General features: G+C 41.1%; 1 protein-coding gene across 2 annotated transcripts in view; it reads right to left on the bottom strand.

Annotated features, from left to right (window-relative positions):
* Window positions 1–3,096: 3,096 nt before the first annotated feature.
* RAP1A (RAP1A, member of RAS oncogene family) overlaps window positions 3,097–14,254 on the bottom strand; it is a 101,547-nt gene continuing 90,389 nt past the window's right edge. For both annotated transcript variants that reach the window (XM_048497372.1, XM_048497374.1), the window contains 3 exons: window positions 13,020–13,163; window positions 5,683–5,798; window positions 3,097–3,823 (listed from right to left, as the gene is read on the bottom strand). In XM_048497372.1, the coding sequence (XP_048353329.1) occupies window positions 5,712–5,798; window positions 13,020–13,163 (231 nt within the window). In that variant the 3' untranslated portion in view covers window positions 3,097–3,823; window positions 5,683–5,711. The remainder of the gene's footprint in view (window positions 3,824–5,682; window positions 5,799–13,019; window positions 13,164–14,254) is intronic.

Genomic DNA, 14,254 nt, shown 5'->3' with positions numbered 1-14,254 from the left:
CCTATCTATCCATCTCTATATATAAAAGACAAGGCATATAGGCGACAACTCACTTTTTACTGAGCTGCATAGATGCCCGAGCAGAAGGGGGTCCGCATCTCTTGCCCTGGGAGGATTAGCAACCTGAAAACATTTCTACATGTTCATGTTAAATGTTTCATGAACAATGACAGAAGTGACCAGCAACAGTTTTCTAGAGCTTGTTCATTTTTTCACACAACAGGCTTCATTGCTAGTTTATTGTTGATCAAAGTTTTGCTAACTTCCATGAAGATGGTTTCAGAAGGTAGGTGTTGGTCTGTAGTAGAACAGCTAGATTCCAGTCTTATAGCACCTTACAGACAATCAAAAGTTTGGGTGGTTTGAGGTTTTTGAATCAGACTCCCTTTGACTGATGAAAGGAGTTTTGACTCTTGAAAGCTCATATTGTCCAAAATATGGATATTTAAATCCAGAAACTGGAGGTATGAACAAACAAATAATTCTACAAACCTGAGAAAAGTTTTGCAGAAAAATCTGAAATCTTAAAAAAAGAATAGTTGTGGCATTAACCACCCTCCTCAAATAGCAGAAACAGTACCAGTACCTTTAATAAGGAGATCTCATTGGCCACGTGTGTGTGTGTGTGTGTGTGTGTGTGTGTGTGTGTGTGTTGCAAAACAAACAATAATGCAGCCTTCAAACCTTCGCTTCTGTCAGTGACATGGAAGGGGAGGGAGAAGATATATTTGAACCCTTTCCAGGGCTATTTAGGCTTCCCAGTCCGCTATTGCTCTCCTATGTCCTTTACTGGAGGGAGGACTTGCAGGTCCAGGTATAGCAATAACCACTGGGACAACTACTACCATACAATATAATGTCACACAACTCATTCAGGCCCAGCAGGAGCTTTCATACAGCATCTACAACTTGGCCAGGGCTGGCGTTGACCACCATGCAACCTGCCTGAGCAACCTGCCATTTCTGAATTTTGCAATCTGGCCAGACTTTCCTCATGGAAAGACTGCCGTGGGGGAGGGGAGGAGTGAAAACTGAGAGCCAGAGTTGTGTGATGGTCACAGTGTCAGTTTATTCTCTGGGAGACCCCAACTGGAAGATTGTTGGGTGACCTTGAGCCAGTCACACATCGTCAGTCTAATCTATCTCACGAGGTTATTCTGAGGATAAAAAGATGAGAGAATAATGTAATGTATTGTCAAAAGCTTTCACAGCTGGATTCAACTTGTTCTGGTGGGTTTTCCAGGCTGAGTGGCCGTGGTCTGGTGGATCTTGTTCCTAGCGTTTTGCCTGCATCTGTGGCTGGCATCTTCAGAGGTGTAACAGTGTGTAACAGACTTCCCTCTGTGATACACCTCTGAAGATGCCAGCCACAGATGCAGGCGAAACATTAGGAACAAGATCCACCAGACCACAGCCACACAGCCCGGAAAACTCACCAGAACCAGAATAATGTAAGTTGCACTAGGCTCACACTGGGGAGAAAGGTGGGGTATAAATGAAGTAAACAAACAACTGAAAAAAGAAAGGTTCTTTGATGAACAAGGTCAGAAGGAAAGTAAAGAAATAGGAGTATACAGGGGCTGCCAGGAGGAGAGAAGAAAGAAATAACGTGGGGAAGGAAATATAGAGAGAAATGAAGTGAGCCCCCACAAGCCTCTGTGAATTCCCCACTTGTTCATTTGCCTATAGTCACAAAAGAAAACTCTTGCAAATTGTGGAAAGTTTGCCTACTTTTCCTTTTGCTCAGGTAGTCAAATTCCACCTCCCCACTGTGCTGACTGCAGACAAAACAGAGCTTCAGAGCAATTTACTGGTTACTGTGGGCCACACTTTTTTTAAAAAAAGCTTCAAGAATGTGAGAAGTCAATTGTCATGCATTCAGTTTAAATGTGAGGGATTTTAGAGGATCCGTTCTTATGTGCCTCACCAGTTCAGTAATATTTTCTCCAGTGAAGTGTAAAATTTAATCCAATTAAGTTTGCCATCTCCTCACACTCAAAGCTACGGCTGTCACTATAATTTTATCTCTGGGACAGACTCCAAGCATTTAGGAACAGTATCTTCCCCCTGCATTATTTCCCCACTTGCTGTTGGAAGCACAACTCCAGTTGTGCTCCACCAGCGTGGAAGGAAGGCTAAAGGGGCCCACAGAAGTCTCCTGTAGCATTATTTATAGCCACCAGGGGTCAGGAGAAAACGGCTTTATCGAAAAAAGCTAATTTTGCAAGATAGTAAGAATGGCTCAAAATAAACATGGCTACACATGGGAATGAATGCAGACAAAAATAGAAGCTGCCTTTACCATCACTTCGGATATGCTTTTTTCCGCCCTAAGCCACACCTCAGCAGCCAGAGCACGTGCTTTGAATGTGGGCAGAACCCTGGCATCTCTACCTATAGGCTCTCAGGGAGCAAGACTCGGAGATTCACTGCCAGACACAGCACACAAAAGTAAACCAGATGGACCAGTGGTATAACTCAGTGCTAAGCACATTCATGTGTTCCTATGTCTTCAGCCTGAAGGAGATTGAGAAACAGAGAACTGGTGTGGTATAGTGGTTAGCCTGCTAGAGCAGGCCATGGGAAAACCAGGTTCCAGTCCTTGATTTGACGTGAAAGCTTATTGGGTGATCTTGGGCCCATCAGACTCTAATCCACCTTACAGGGCTGTTGTGCACTTAGGATGGAGGAGGGGAGAAAGGATAATGATGTCATAGAAAAACTGAGAAAGCATTTGGTGTTTTACAACAGCTTAATAATTAATTAATTATGCTTACATAATAGGACTATTGGCATTCATTAATAAGTCATTTACATCTAATAATGCAGTTATCTAATGTAATGTAAATGTTATTTTTATAATCTCGGTCTGGAATGATCTATAAAGTTAAAGAGTGTAGATGAACTTATCAACAGATATTGTTGGAATGAAAGGAACCATCTTTCCTGCCTTGGCCATAAACCACTGTGAACTTTCATGTACTAGCAAAACAAGTGAAAATTATTTAAGATGTCTCACTAATGTTTACTATTACACATTTTAAATTGCCCTTTTAATCAAAGCCTGCAACCTGGAACAGAGACACACAAACAAAATGAAAATGTACTAAAATTTAATCATTCATAAAAGCTGTAATTTAATCTGTGACAGTAAAACACAAGAAGCAATCTTAGAGTTGGTTTAGTATATTATATATTTTAGCTTTCAAAGCCATAGAAATCAGTTATCCCAGTTTTTTCCTATAAAAGACCCATTTTTTTCAAAGCATTATGCACAATTTTAATTAGAATATAATGGCAGAATGAAAATAATGATATTCTGTAACTTTTTAAATATAAAATGAAGTCAATGACTTGGAAAAAGTTATTTGCTGCAGTGAGTTCAAAAGGTAAAATTTGTATTGTTATATCTATCATGATAGATATAAAGTATTAATTGAGTGACCTTTTTAGTGCTTGATGGGAGAAGAATTATGGTAAGAGGTCATTATGAAATTATAGTAGCAATATCTAACATCTGAAATGCATCCATGCTCTTTGTATAATCATACAACTAGAGTCAATTATACTTATCACATCTGTTAATTGCTATTGCAAAGGAGAAGGACTATTGTTTTTAATTTCCAAGAGATATACACAGACCAATTTTCTTTTCTTTTTCCCAGGGACCTTTGTGCAAACCATTATAAGATCGAAATTCTTCACATAATATATAAAAACAGGAGAAGCTCTTCAGATACGTTGTTAATTGGTGGTGTAATCATTTGAAATCTGGAATGCTGGCACTTTCCAAGTTAGGCAACAGTTCTTCATTCCTGCAATCCTGGGCAGAAGAGACAGAACAAAAGGTAAAATTTAGAACAGATTAATTTTTATTTTTAAAAAATCAAGGAGACACAGAACTAAAGGTACTCTCTCGATATATTCTTAGAAGGAATGTTCCTTGTGGCAATTTATTTATTGTGGAAGGATATTTCACTGTTTAACTGGGCTCAGGTCCAAGAATTCTGTCCTTTTAAAGGATGATATAATTGGAAACTGGATTACTGAGACTGCTTACAAGTTCTCTATGCAATGGCTTATAGTTAGCTCAAGTGGAGCGGCATTCCTCCTTTCTACTGCAGCCTTCTGTCCCCAAAACTTGGGCCCCTGGGAATTGGTGCTGGGCACCGCTGAATTGGAATTTACTGTGGGAGGGGAATTAGAGAAAACTGTTCTGTTCATTTAGGCTGATAGAAGTGTCTTCTGCCAAAAGAACGTGTGCTTAACATTCAAGCCAAAGTTTTGTATGGAGGAAGCAGAGAGAATAGGGAAGAGAACAGAACTGTTAAAGACAACACACAGGTTGGGATCAATGTCATTCCCTTTGTCAGACACAACACATTCTCATATGAGCTGTGGGCATAATGGGTATACAGTCATTGTGGTGTAGTGCCTAAGAGCAGCAGACAATAATCTGGAGAACCAGGTTTGTTTCCCCACTCTACCACGTGAAGTCTGCTGGGTGATCTTGGGCTAGACACAGTTCTCTCAGAACTCTTCCAGCCCCACCTACTTCACAAAGTGTTTGCTGCGAGGTGAGAAAAGGAGGGGGATTGTAAACCATTTTGAGACTCCTTAAAGGTAGACAAAAATTGGGTACAAGAACCTCCTCCTCCATCATTCCCAAATCAGGTACATGTGCACAGATTAGGAGTGTGGCATATGAGAGTTCAGCCTTGCTCCACACCATTTTTCCAACTTGAAACAGCCCAGGAAGCCATATGTACAGCCCCCTAGGTTCACTGCAGGCTAAGAAAACTGCTTGGTCCTGATCGCACATGTGGGAATTGAGGAGAGCCTGCAAGTCCTGTGTGACTGGGTTTCATCTGACACAGGTTGCGTGCCCCAGGTAACTCACACCAGCACTAAGACGAAAAAACTAAATGTCCAACACTGAGTCAACAAACAGGTACACCATAATCACAGAGAACTGTGTGTGAAGACCTCATTATATAAAGAGATGCCATATTGCCACTCAAAATCTGTTTCAGTACTTTCCCCCCATGAATACTATGCCTTGTAAAGTCAAAACAATACCATGTACTTTGACCATATTCTCTAGGCGCATGTGTGGATAAGGAGAAGACCATTTGGCTTTTACTGTTCAATGAACAGCAAGAACTACTGTGCAGAAGGAGGGAAGAGAAGAAAAAGAAGCATCTGTTGTGTGTGGGGTTTTTTCCTTGTGGGAAATTATTGGCTATGGAAAGCCACAAGCGCAAGTAGGAGCCAGGTGGCTCCAGGTTCTTTGAAAAGATGGTACTTGAGTAAGGGAACTAGCAAGATGAATCATCTGTGAACTGCCAGGTCCTGTGCCCAATTTACAGTGTGGGAGATGGAACCTGAGGAAAAATGATGTGTGGGTCTTTTCAAGAGTGAGTAGGGCACAGAATGCTTGGCCAAATTACACAGGGAGGTCATTTAGAGAAATCCACCCAAGATGGATTGGAATGCTTGGCAGCCTCTCGTTGCTTTGCCAACGGAATCTAGGTACCCTCTGCCCCCAAACCTGTGAACATCTGCACATCACACGCTGCAGCAAAGTGAGAAGTATCACCACAAGGCTAAGAAGGCCACAACAATCGAGCAGAGATTTCAGACAACAGGAGAATAAATTCCGCACTCTGGACAGCTGCTCACCTGGCTCAGATCTGCTGCATGCTGTGGGTCTAGAGCAGCAGACATGATTTCTTTTTAGGCTTCTTCTTTTCCACTGGTGTTTTTCTATTTATCTGTCTGACGAGATCATAAAAGATCTGGGAGAAAACCAGAAAAGCAGGTGTTAGAGAGCATCTTACCCAATGCTTTAGGCTAAATCAAAGGTGAAAAATAAATGGGAGTGAAAAGGGAAGAGAGCACAAGAGTGCGCATGCACTGAAACTCTCCTGGCACTTTCTGAAGTAGAATCTGGGTCAGGAACAATTAGCCTCCTGGTAAGGCTATCACGTTTTATTCTGAGAAAGGTCTTCTCTCCTGCTGGAGCTTCCCCAACTATAGTCTAGCTCAGGGGTAGGGAACCTGCGGCTCTCCAGATGTTCAGGAACTACAATTCCCATCAGCCCCTACCAGCATGGCCAATTGGCCATGCTGACAGAGGCTGATGGGAATTGTAGTTCCTGAACATCTGGAGAGCCGCAGGTTCCCTACCCCTGGTCTAGCTTAAGCTGCCTTCCTGTGGTTGCAACAGCAAGGCAGGAAACCACATCTCACACACTACAGTTGCTGGTCACAAATATCCACGTAGGCTCTTGAGCATGTAGTTATTGTGTAGACCAGACTTACTTTAATGGAACAAATTCCTGAATGCATTTGGAATTGTGCTATGGGGTCTATGCTCTTCTATGATGTTGAGCCATCCATACACCTGAAATGAAATGCCATCATTATGCTGACTACCCACCCACCCCCAAATCCAGGAGGAAATTCCAGGGTACCAATGGCCCCCTACCCCAATTAGGTTGGCCACCCAACTGCCTCTTCTTCCCTCCCTCAGGTGCTAGGCAGGGCCCTCTTGTAGAGCTACCCCCCCCCCACCCCCGCATCCATTCTGCTCTATGTCTGATTGTCCAACACATGTGAGTGAATTTGGGGATCATAGTAATTTTGTTTTTATTGCATGAATTGCCGTAAGCATGTTCTTAAGCAGTAGCATATATAAGTTAACAAATCCAAATACTTTTTGTCTAGCAGAAGAAAGAGTATCAGTAATAGCCTGAGTCTAATTTTGTCCATTCTAAGCACCTATTCATATATAAGCCACCAACAATGTAGCATCCAAGAGGCCAGCGCTCACTTTACAACCCTTCTATTTATCATATGGGAGAACATGACAGGTAAGATTTGACTATCCATAATGGTCACTGATAAGGCCCAAGTAGTGGATAATATACCGGTTGCTTATATGTAGAGCTCTCAAATTAACAGAAAGGTACCCTATATATGGGGTGGGTGGGTGGAGGGGGTGGTAAAAGCAACTGTCTCCAGAGACAATTCCCATCTTTCTAGCTGTGCATTATCTTGCTGAAGCAGGAACAAGAGGCTGTTCTGCAAGCATACCTTTGGTACAGTTCACTTTGTAGAAATGATAATATACTACTCAGCCTGATGGGAAACTCCACTTTCCCCAGGCCTGTGATGCCTCAGCCTACGGTTCATTGTGAACTGCAATATCTGGATATTAGATACAACCCTGATATTATCTTTTTTTCAGAAGACTTAAGCAGAGCCAAGCATTTTTTAAAAAAGCAAGATAAAACCAGCATCTCTTTCATTCTGTACAAGCATACACTATAACAGCATTTAGGTTTCTCACACTTGCTCCTCATTGGGTTTACAGTTACACAATTTTATGCTGTCAGCCTAGGGCAAAACACATCAAGGTCAACTTGGCTTCTAGATGCTTAACACAGCTTAGAGAACAAACATTGCAAAAAAAAAAGGAGGGGGGAAATTTGGGAGAATCCCAGTGTGGGTACCTGCAGACGGAAGGAATCTACCATTCTTTCTGCAGCATGATTCAAAGCCCCCACCCTATAATTTTAGTCTCCTTAGTATTAACCCAACACAGCACAAGACATTACTTAGGGGAGCTGGGCCACAAGACCATTACTTAGGGGAACAGATGCTGGATTTTAATCTACCGTATATACTCGTGTATAAGTCGACCCACATATAAGTCGAGGCACCTAATTTTACCACAAAAAACTGGGAAAACTTATTGACTTGCATATAAGTCGAGGGTGGGAAATGCAGCATCAATTGAGGCATCAGTAGGTTAAATGTTTTTGAATATTTATTTCAAAGAAAAACAGTAAACTGGCTCTGTAAGTGGAAAAGAGGGTCAACAAGAACAATATGGTATCAACAATAACTTTAAAAGTACAAAAACTTTAGCTCACCCAGCAACCAAGCTAAAACACAAGAGTTAAAATCCTTCAAAACTGGATTCCTCATCATCATCTGTATGTCCAAATGTAACCCAACTTAGATTTTAAGAGGGATATTATCAGAAATGAAAAATCTACTATTAGCTTCCATTGTAAACAATGGAGGATGGGGCATCACCTTTGGGGGTCAATAACTTTGGATCCCCTGACCCAAACTTCACCAAACCTGGCTGGTATCATAAAGAGACTCTCCTGATGAGACCAGCCAGGTTTGGTGAAGTTTGGTTCAGAGGGTCCAAAGGTATGGGCCCTCAAAAGGGTAGCCCCATCTACTAATAGCTCCCATTGAAAACAATGGGGAATGGGGGCACCTCCTTTGGGGGTCCATAACTTTGGACCCCCTGAACCAGACTTTATCAAACTTGGCTGTTATCATCAGGAGAGTCTTCTGAGGGTACCCTGAAATTTTGGTGCCTCTAGCATAAAAACTGCACCGCCTGCTGGCCGGCAAAGTAAAAACACACACAAAATTTTAATGACCCGCATATAAGTCGAGGGGAGCTTTTTCAGCATTAAAAATGTGCTGAAAAATTCGACTTATACATGAGTATATACGGTATCCTGTTTTTCACTCTGCCCATACGCACAGCTGGCTGACTGTCAACACTCCACTGCCAGGTACCCGCACCACTGAAGGGAGAATTATCTTCCAGTGTGTCCTGTACAGTCTATATACTGGAATGCTCACTAAAATGGTGTAGAAGAGAAAAAAGAAAGAGGGAGCTCCAGGACTGCTACTCTATGGGGCATGCTATTATTTCTGTTTTATGAATAAGAAAACAGAGACTTATTCAAAGACATTCAGAGGCATGACTTCATGCCTGCATCCTGTTCACCTGCATCACACCAGTTTATATTCCCTCATATGATCTATGCATGCACAACACACTCCATGCTCAGCTGCTGTACCAAAGGGTACAGCACTTGGGAACAGCATTATAATCGGTCTGGACTAACTCTTCAGATTCACAACTACCAGCAGCATCCTCTGACATTCTCTTCTTGCAGGAGGTAGCATACGCCCCTTCACAACCAACAGCATTGGTACATACCTGTAAAAGCCGCAACAAAATATTCCCAGAAGCTAAACTGATACTACTGAGCTGGTGTATGCTCCACTGCTGTGCCACTTGTGAGCCTTGTGAGCCATGTTTCTACCCTTGCACTGCCTCCAAAGTTCTAGAACTGGCATAAACATGCCTTACCTCATTTCATTAGGTTTGATCAAAACCATCCAGTATCACTTCCTATTGCAGGTAAACATTCATTGAAGCTTTTAAGCAGAAGGTACAACATTTTCTTGCTCCAATGACAACTCATTTCAAAACCTTGTTATTGCTTAGCATAGTGGTCAAGGTGTTAAAGCTAAGACCAAGGAAACCGATGCTCAAATCCCTACTTGCACCATGGATGACCCTGGGCCAATTGCCCTCTCTTAGTCCCAACTTTGGCTAGTTTTTGGATAAGAGACCTCCTGGAAATATCAGAGTCAAGATGGGGAAACAGGCAATGGCAAACCACTTCTGAATGTCTGTTGCCTTGAAAACCCCACCAGGGTGGCCATAAGTCAGCTGCGACTTGACAGCAAAAACAAACTGAAACAGAACAAAAACTCCCCCACTCTCTACAACTAGAGGATGGTAACCTCATTTTTTGGTATAATTTTATTAAAACTTTTAAAAAGACAGACAAAACCAACAATAAAAACACATACTGAAGTCACACTGTATAATCCTCTGAACCAAACAGAGACACAATTAAAGATTTACCACTAGCTCCCTAATTACAATGATAGAAATTCTTAATTATTATTACTAAAAGATTCACACTTTTCTCTGCTTTGTGTATTTTCTTACTCTTCTAATCCTCAAATCATCAGGGGTTTTTTTAAACACAAAAAGACTATTAGGGATTTCCATAGAGGATGATGATCTCTGTAGCTCTGACTTTAGAGCATCAAACAGTGGTAAATCTATCCCCTCATTCCTTTTTTATTTTTTGATAATGCCATTATCTGCAACAGGTCCTAATTTATACATGCAGTAATATGAATATTCTCTTAACCTAAAAAGAATAGGGCATTTTTTTACGGAACATTTCACACTCACATGCTTGCGGGTGCTCCCTTATTTCAATGATCCTGAACATGGCCAACTGCAAAATGTTCACTCCCTCTTAAAATTATACCCGCCATATTAAAAAGAGGCCACCTGGTATTCTACGCACAGTGTGACCCTCCACTTCTCTGGGAAGTGAAACAAGTCCATATACTGCTTCTGTTAAAAGTGGCTGCAGCCTTATTAAGAATGTGCCACAGAAGACACATTTTAAAACTTTCCCCATTTCAAGACAACAATTTGAATGGAGGCCTGAACTGTTCCCAACAGAAAAGGGGAAATAATTAAGCCAAATGAAAGAGTCAATATCTCAAAGTATTCAATGAAAGGCACTTTGCCTCTCAAAAGCTTATACTCTAAACGGTCCATTGGTCACTTACCGTGAAGGGGCCTTCTCCTGGCGGGCGACGAGGGCATCCTGGATGGGTGATTTCCCAACCCATCCAGGATGCCCTCAGTCGCCTCCAGGAGAAAGACCAGTTTTTGCTGGTCTTTCAGGTACTTCACTTGCCTTTGTTTTACTACTGCAGATTAGTATGGCTACCAACCATGACATTAAGACATTCCAAGATGCTCCAAATGCAGAGATCACTGTTAAAACCATGTATTTGCATTTCAAAAAAGACGCACATCAATCACTCAGGCTGCTAAATTCAGCAGGCAAAATGAAGACTTGAGTCACTGCTTTAACTATCTGCCTCCCCATGGGTTGGAAATCTCTGTGCAGGTAGTATGTGCCTCTCTTCCTTTGTTTTTCTTTAGGTTCTACTGCCCACAATCAAACTAGGGAAGTATTCCTTTTCAATACCAGCACATTACCAGTGTAATATATATATAATCACAACAATGGATATTTTTGGAAGAGAATCCTTAGATGCTGAAAAATTGAAGTATTTTTTACTCCCATGAAATAAGGCAGCAATCAGTCTTCCCAGAGCCGTAAGAAAACCCAGCGATCAGCTGAAAATTGTTTCAAAAAACAAAACAAAAAAGTGGAAGAGAACCACAAAAACAGCCATATGGTCCACTTTTTCTAAGCAGAGCAAATGAGAAGCAAACATGTGCCACATACTGAACTCATGAATCACTCACTGAGGATGGTCACACAATTTATGGATTAAATAATGAGTGCAAAATAGGTAACAAAGGAATGGTCTTCCCTAGTTTGGCTGAGTTCCCTAATATATTAAAATGCTTTGGGAAATAATTAGCAGTTTCTTGAATGCCCATTATGGTTGAGAGTGAAATTTTTGTGTGTGTTTCATTCATTACATATTTTAACAACTATTAGCAATCGAATTTCAGTTAAAAAAAGGTGTGACCTTTTTCTGAAGGGCTTTGGAGAAGGAGGCACACTTGCTCTGCCCATGATATTTGCTCTATCTACTCTCAGTGACCACTTACTGCTAAACAAAAAAACACACTTGTACATCAACTTCAGTGATTTCCACTTTCTATTCCATGGTTTTTAAAGCTCCGTCAGCAAGAACAGTTTTTTGGAGAAAGCTGCAGAGCATATCATGAACAGATTAGGCAGTTCATGTCTCAAGCAGATGCTGGACATTCATTACTTTAGAGTGGGCATAAAAACATCGGAATCTTATTAAGTATGTACTAACTTTTTCACAATGCCCTTTTTTGTTATGTTGCATGAGCATCCAGAGATGTGTCAAATATTTGCCTATTATCATTTAAGGACCAAAACACAGACTGTTTTTCCTGTGAAAAGCTTACTGGTCACATTGTTCACCTATTTTCTATTCTATCTTCCCTTTTTTCCCTAGCCTCAGCACTATTTTTAGGTAATTTTTAGTTCTTCCTTCCAGGGATTCCAGCCAATCGGGGATAAAATCATGAACGTGATGGCACGATCCAGCTACACTGGGCTATGTGATGGTAGCACTGATGGCCAACAAAATTGATTATGAAAACAGCCAATGTAATACAACAGTTAGAACGTCAGACCATGATATGGGAGCCCCAGGCTGAAATCTTAACTCTGCTCACTCTTGTTGGGTGGCCTTAAGACTACCTCACAGAGTTATTAGGAGGATAAAATTGAAGAAAAGTAGAATGATATGAACTGCTTTGAGCTGCCACAGGAGAGAAAGTTGGAGCATTCATGAAGCTAGACAAATGTATAAATAAAGGCTATGCTTCTTGGGTTGGTCCCCCCCCCCGCCCCCCAAGAAACACTGCTGCTGTTTAATGCTCAGACAGTAAGCATTTTCAGCTCAGCCCTACTGCCTTTAAATTCCATCCTCAATTGAGATCCCCATCTCTATATACTAATTTTGCTTATATCCATTTAGATGACAATCCCTAACAATTAGATCATGAAGTTTCTGCCTTTCATCTCTGTGCTTAACAGGCTCTAATCTCCACATATCTAGCCATTTTATTTTCAAGAGACACATTTCAAGTGATCTGGGCTTTGTGATATTAAAAGTGCAATGTTTGGCACACCTGTTTGCACAGGTGCTTGCCAAGCAAACATGACAGAAACCATTTAAGCCTTACATTTAGTCCCACTGTAAAAGCACAGCTAGCCTGAGTTGAAGAAAAAGTTCTGGGCAAAAGGATTAGTTTTCTCCAGGGCAACATGATAGCATAATGTATCCGATATTGACAGATCAGGGAAGTTAACTACCCACACCTTGCATCATGACCACAGGACCTTTGTACTGTCCATGTGGCAAGCCTCACCTTTAGCAGGTATGATTTTGTAACTAATGGCAAAAACAATGAAGCAAAATAGCATCTTTTCAGAACAAAGCCATCATAATGTAGGTTTTTAGAGTGGTAAATACTTACTCTCATGGGATTTTAGGAACATCTATACTGGGGACAACATATACTTAAGACTACCAACATAATGCACACATTACCTTCACAAGGATCAACTGATAGTTACCTCGTTAACGTTGATTTTAGACTTCGCAGACGACTCTAGAAAGGCACAGTTACACCACTGTCTTGCTAAGTTCTGTCCCTGTTCTTTACCAACTACACGCTCATCTTCCAGGTCACATTTATTGCCAACCAGAATCATTGGAACCTGTGTAGAGAGACAGAAAGAGAAACAGATTACGAATGTTTGCTTAATCTGGACTGCAAAAATAATTACAAGACAAGGTAACCAATTTGAAGGAAGCTCTGTTTAATGAGAGCTGAAATTCTTCACAGCTTTCATGTGTTCCTTTTAAGATCAGCAATCTCAATACATTTTTTCTACTGACTAATATAAGTTCTGAAGCATCCTGATGCTAAAAATAGAGAATTAGGAATTATGAGATCAAAAGTATTAGAAGCTCCAACGAACATTTTGTGGACCAGAGATGGAATTATGTACCTGCAAAAGAAGCAAACAATATCCCTGCCATGACAACACTACACTGAAAATTGCTACTATCAAATACACTGAAGCAACACAGTTTGGAAGATGTGATGCTATGCAGTTTATTTCCCCATATCTTTACGCTAATATAGCATTCTGAGGGAAAAAATTACAAAAACCTGAGCTGACATTTCACATGCTACAAGACACAATAGCAACCAGACGAATTCCTAAGAATCTAGTTGTACTATGGAATGAAAATGAGCTGACCCCACTTAGGAAATAAATGCCATCTTCACCTTTCTGGAAAGGCACTGCTGAATCATGAAATGCAAAGGATCAATTGTGCATGCTTTTGTAACTGCTTCAACGGATTCTGCTTAGTCTTCTGCTTTTGGAGTTTCAATGAAGAATTCTCAGCACAGACACAGCCTGAGAAAGCATGTCTAACAATAGCAAATTAACCCAAGACACTATACCTGCATATCTGATCACAATACAATAAGGCCTAACTACTACTGACTGGTGCCGTATGACCTTCAAAGACTATTCTGAAATTTCAGCTAGGGGCAGAGTAGAGCCCCAAGACCCTTACTTGGTTCAACTCTTAAGGGAATAACCTATCTTTCCAATATTAAGAGAAATCCCCCAGGTGTTTCTGAGCACAGTTCAAACCAGTTATTTTTAACATGTCAAACAACCTAGAACCAAGGTGCTAAAACATTATCTGCTCCCATATGAATCTAGCTGTTGAGGTAATTGTCAGAGTACCCCTGCCCCCTGGCTGTCTGGCCTTCAGCAGGAACAGAGGA

This window comes from Sphaerodactylus townsendi, linkage group LG05, assembly GCF_021028975.2.
Source record: "Sphaerodactylus townsendi isolate TG3544 linkage group LG05, MPM_Stown_v2.3, whole genome shotgun sequence".
NCBI classification, from domain to species: domain Eukaryota; kingdom Metazoa; phylum Chordata; class Lepidosauria; order Squamata; family Sphaerodactylidae; genus Sphaerodactylus; species Sphaerodactylus townsendi.
The sequence above is the reverse complement of the archived record's forward strand: the minus strand, read 5'-3'. Positions and strand labels throughout refer to the sequence as shown.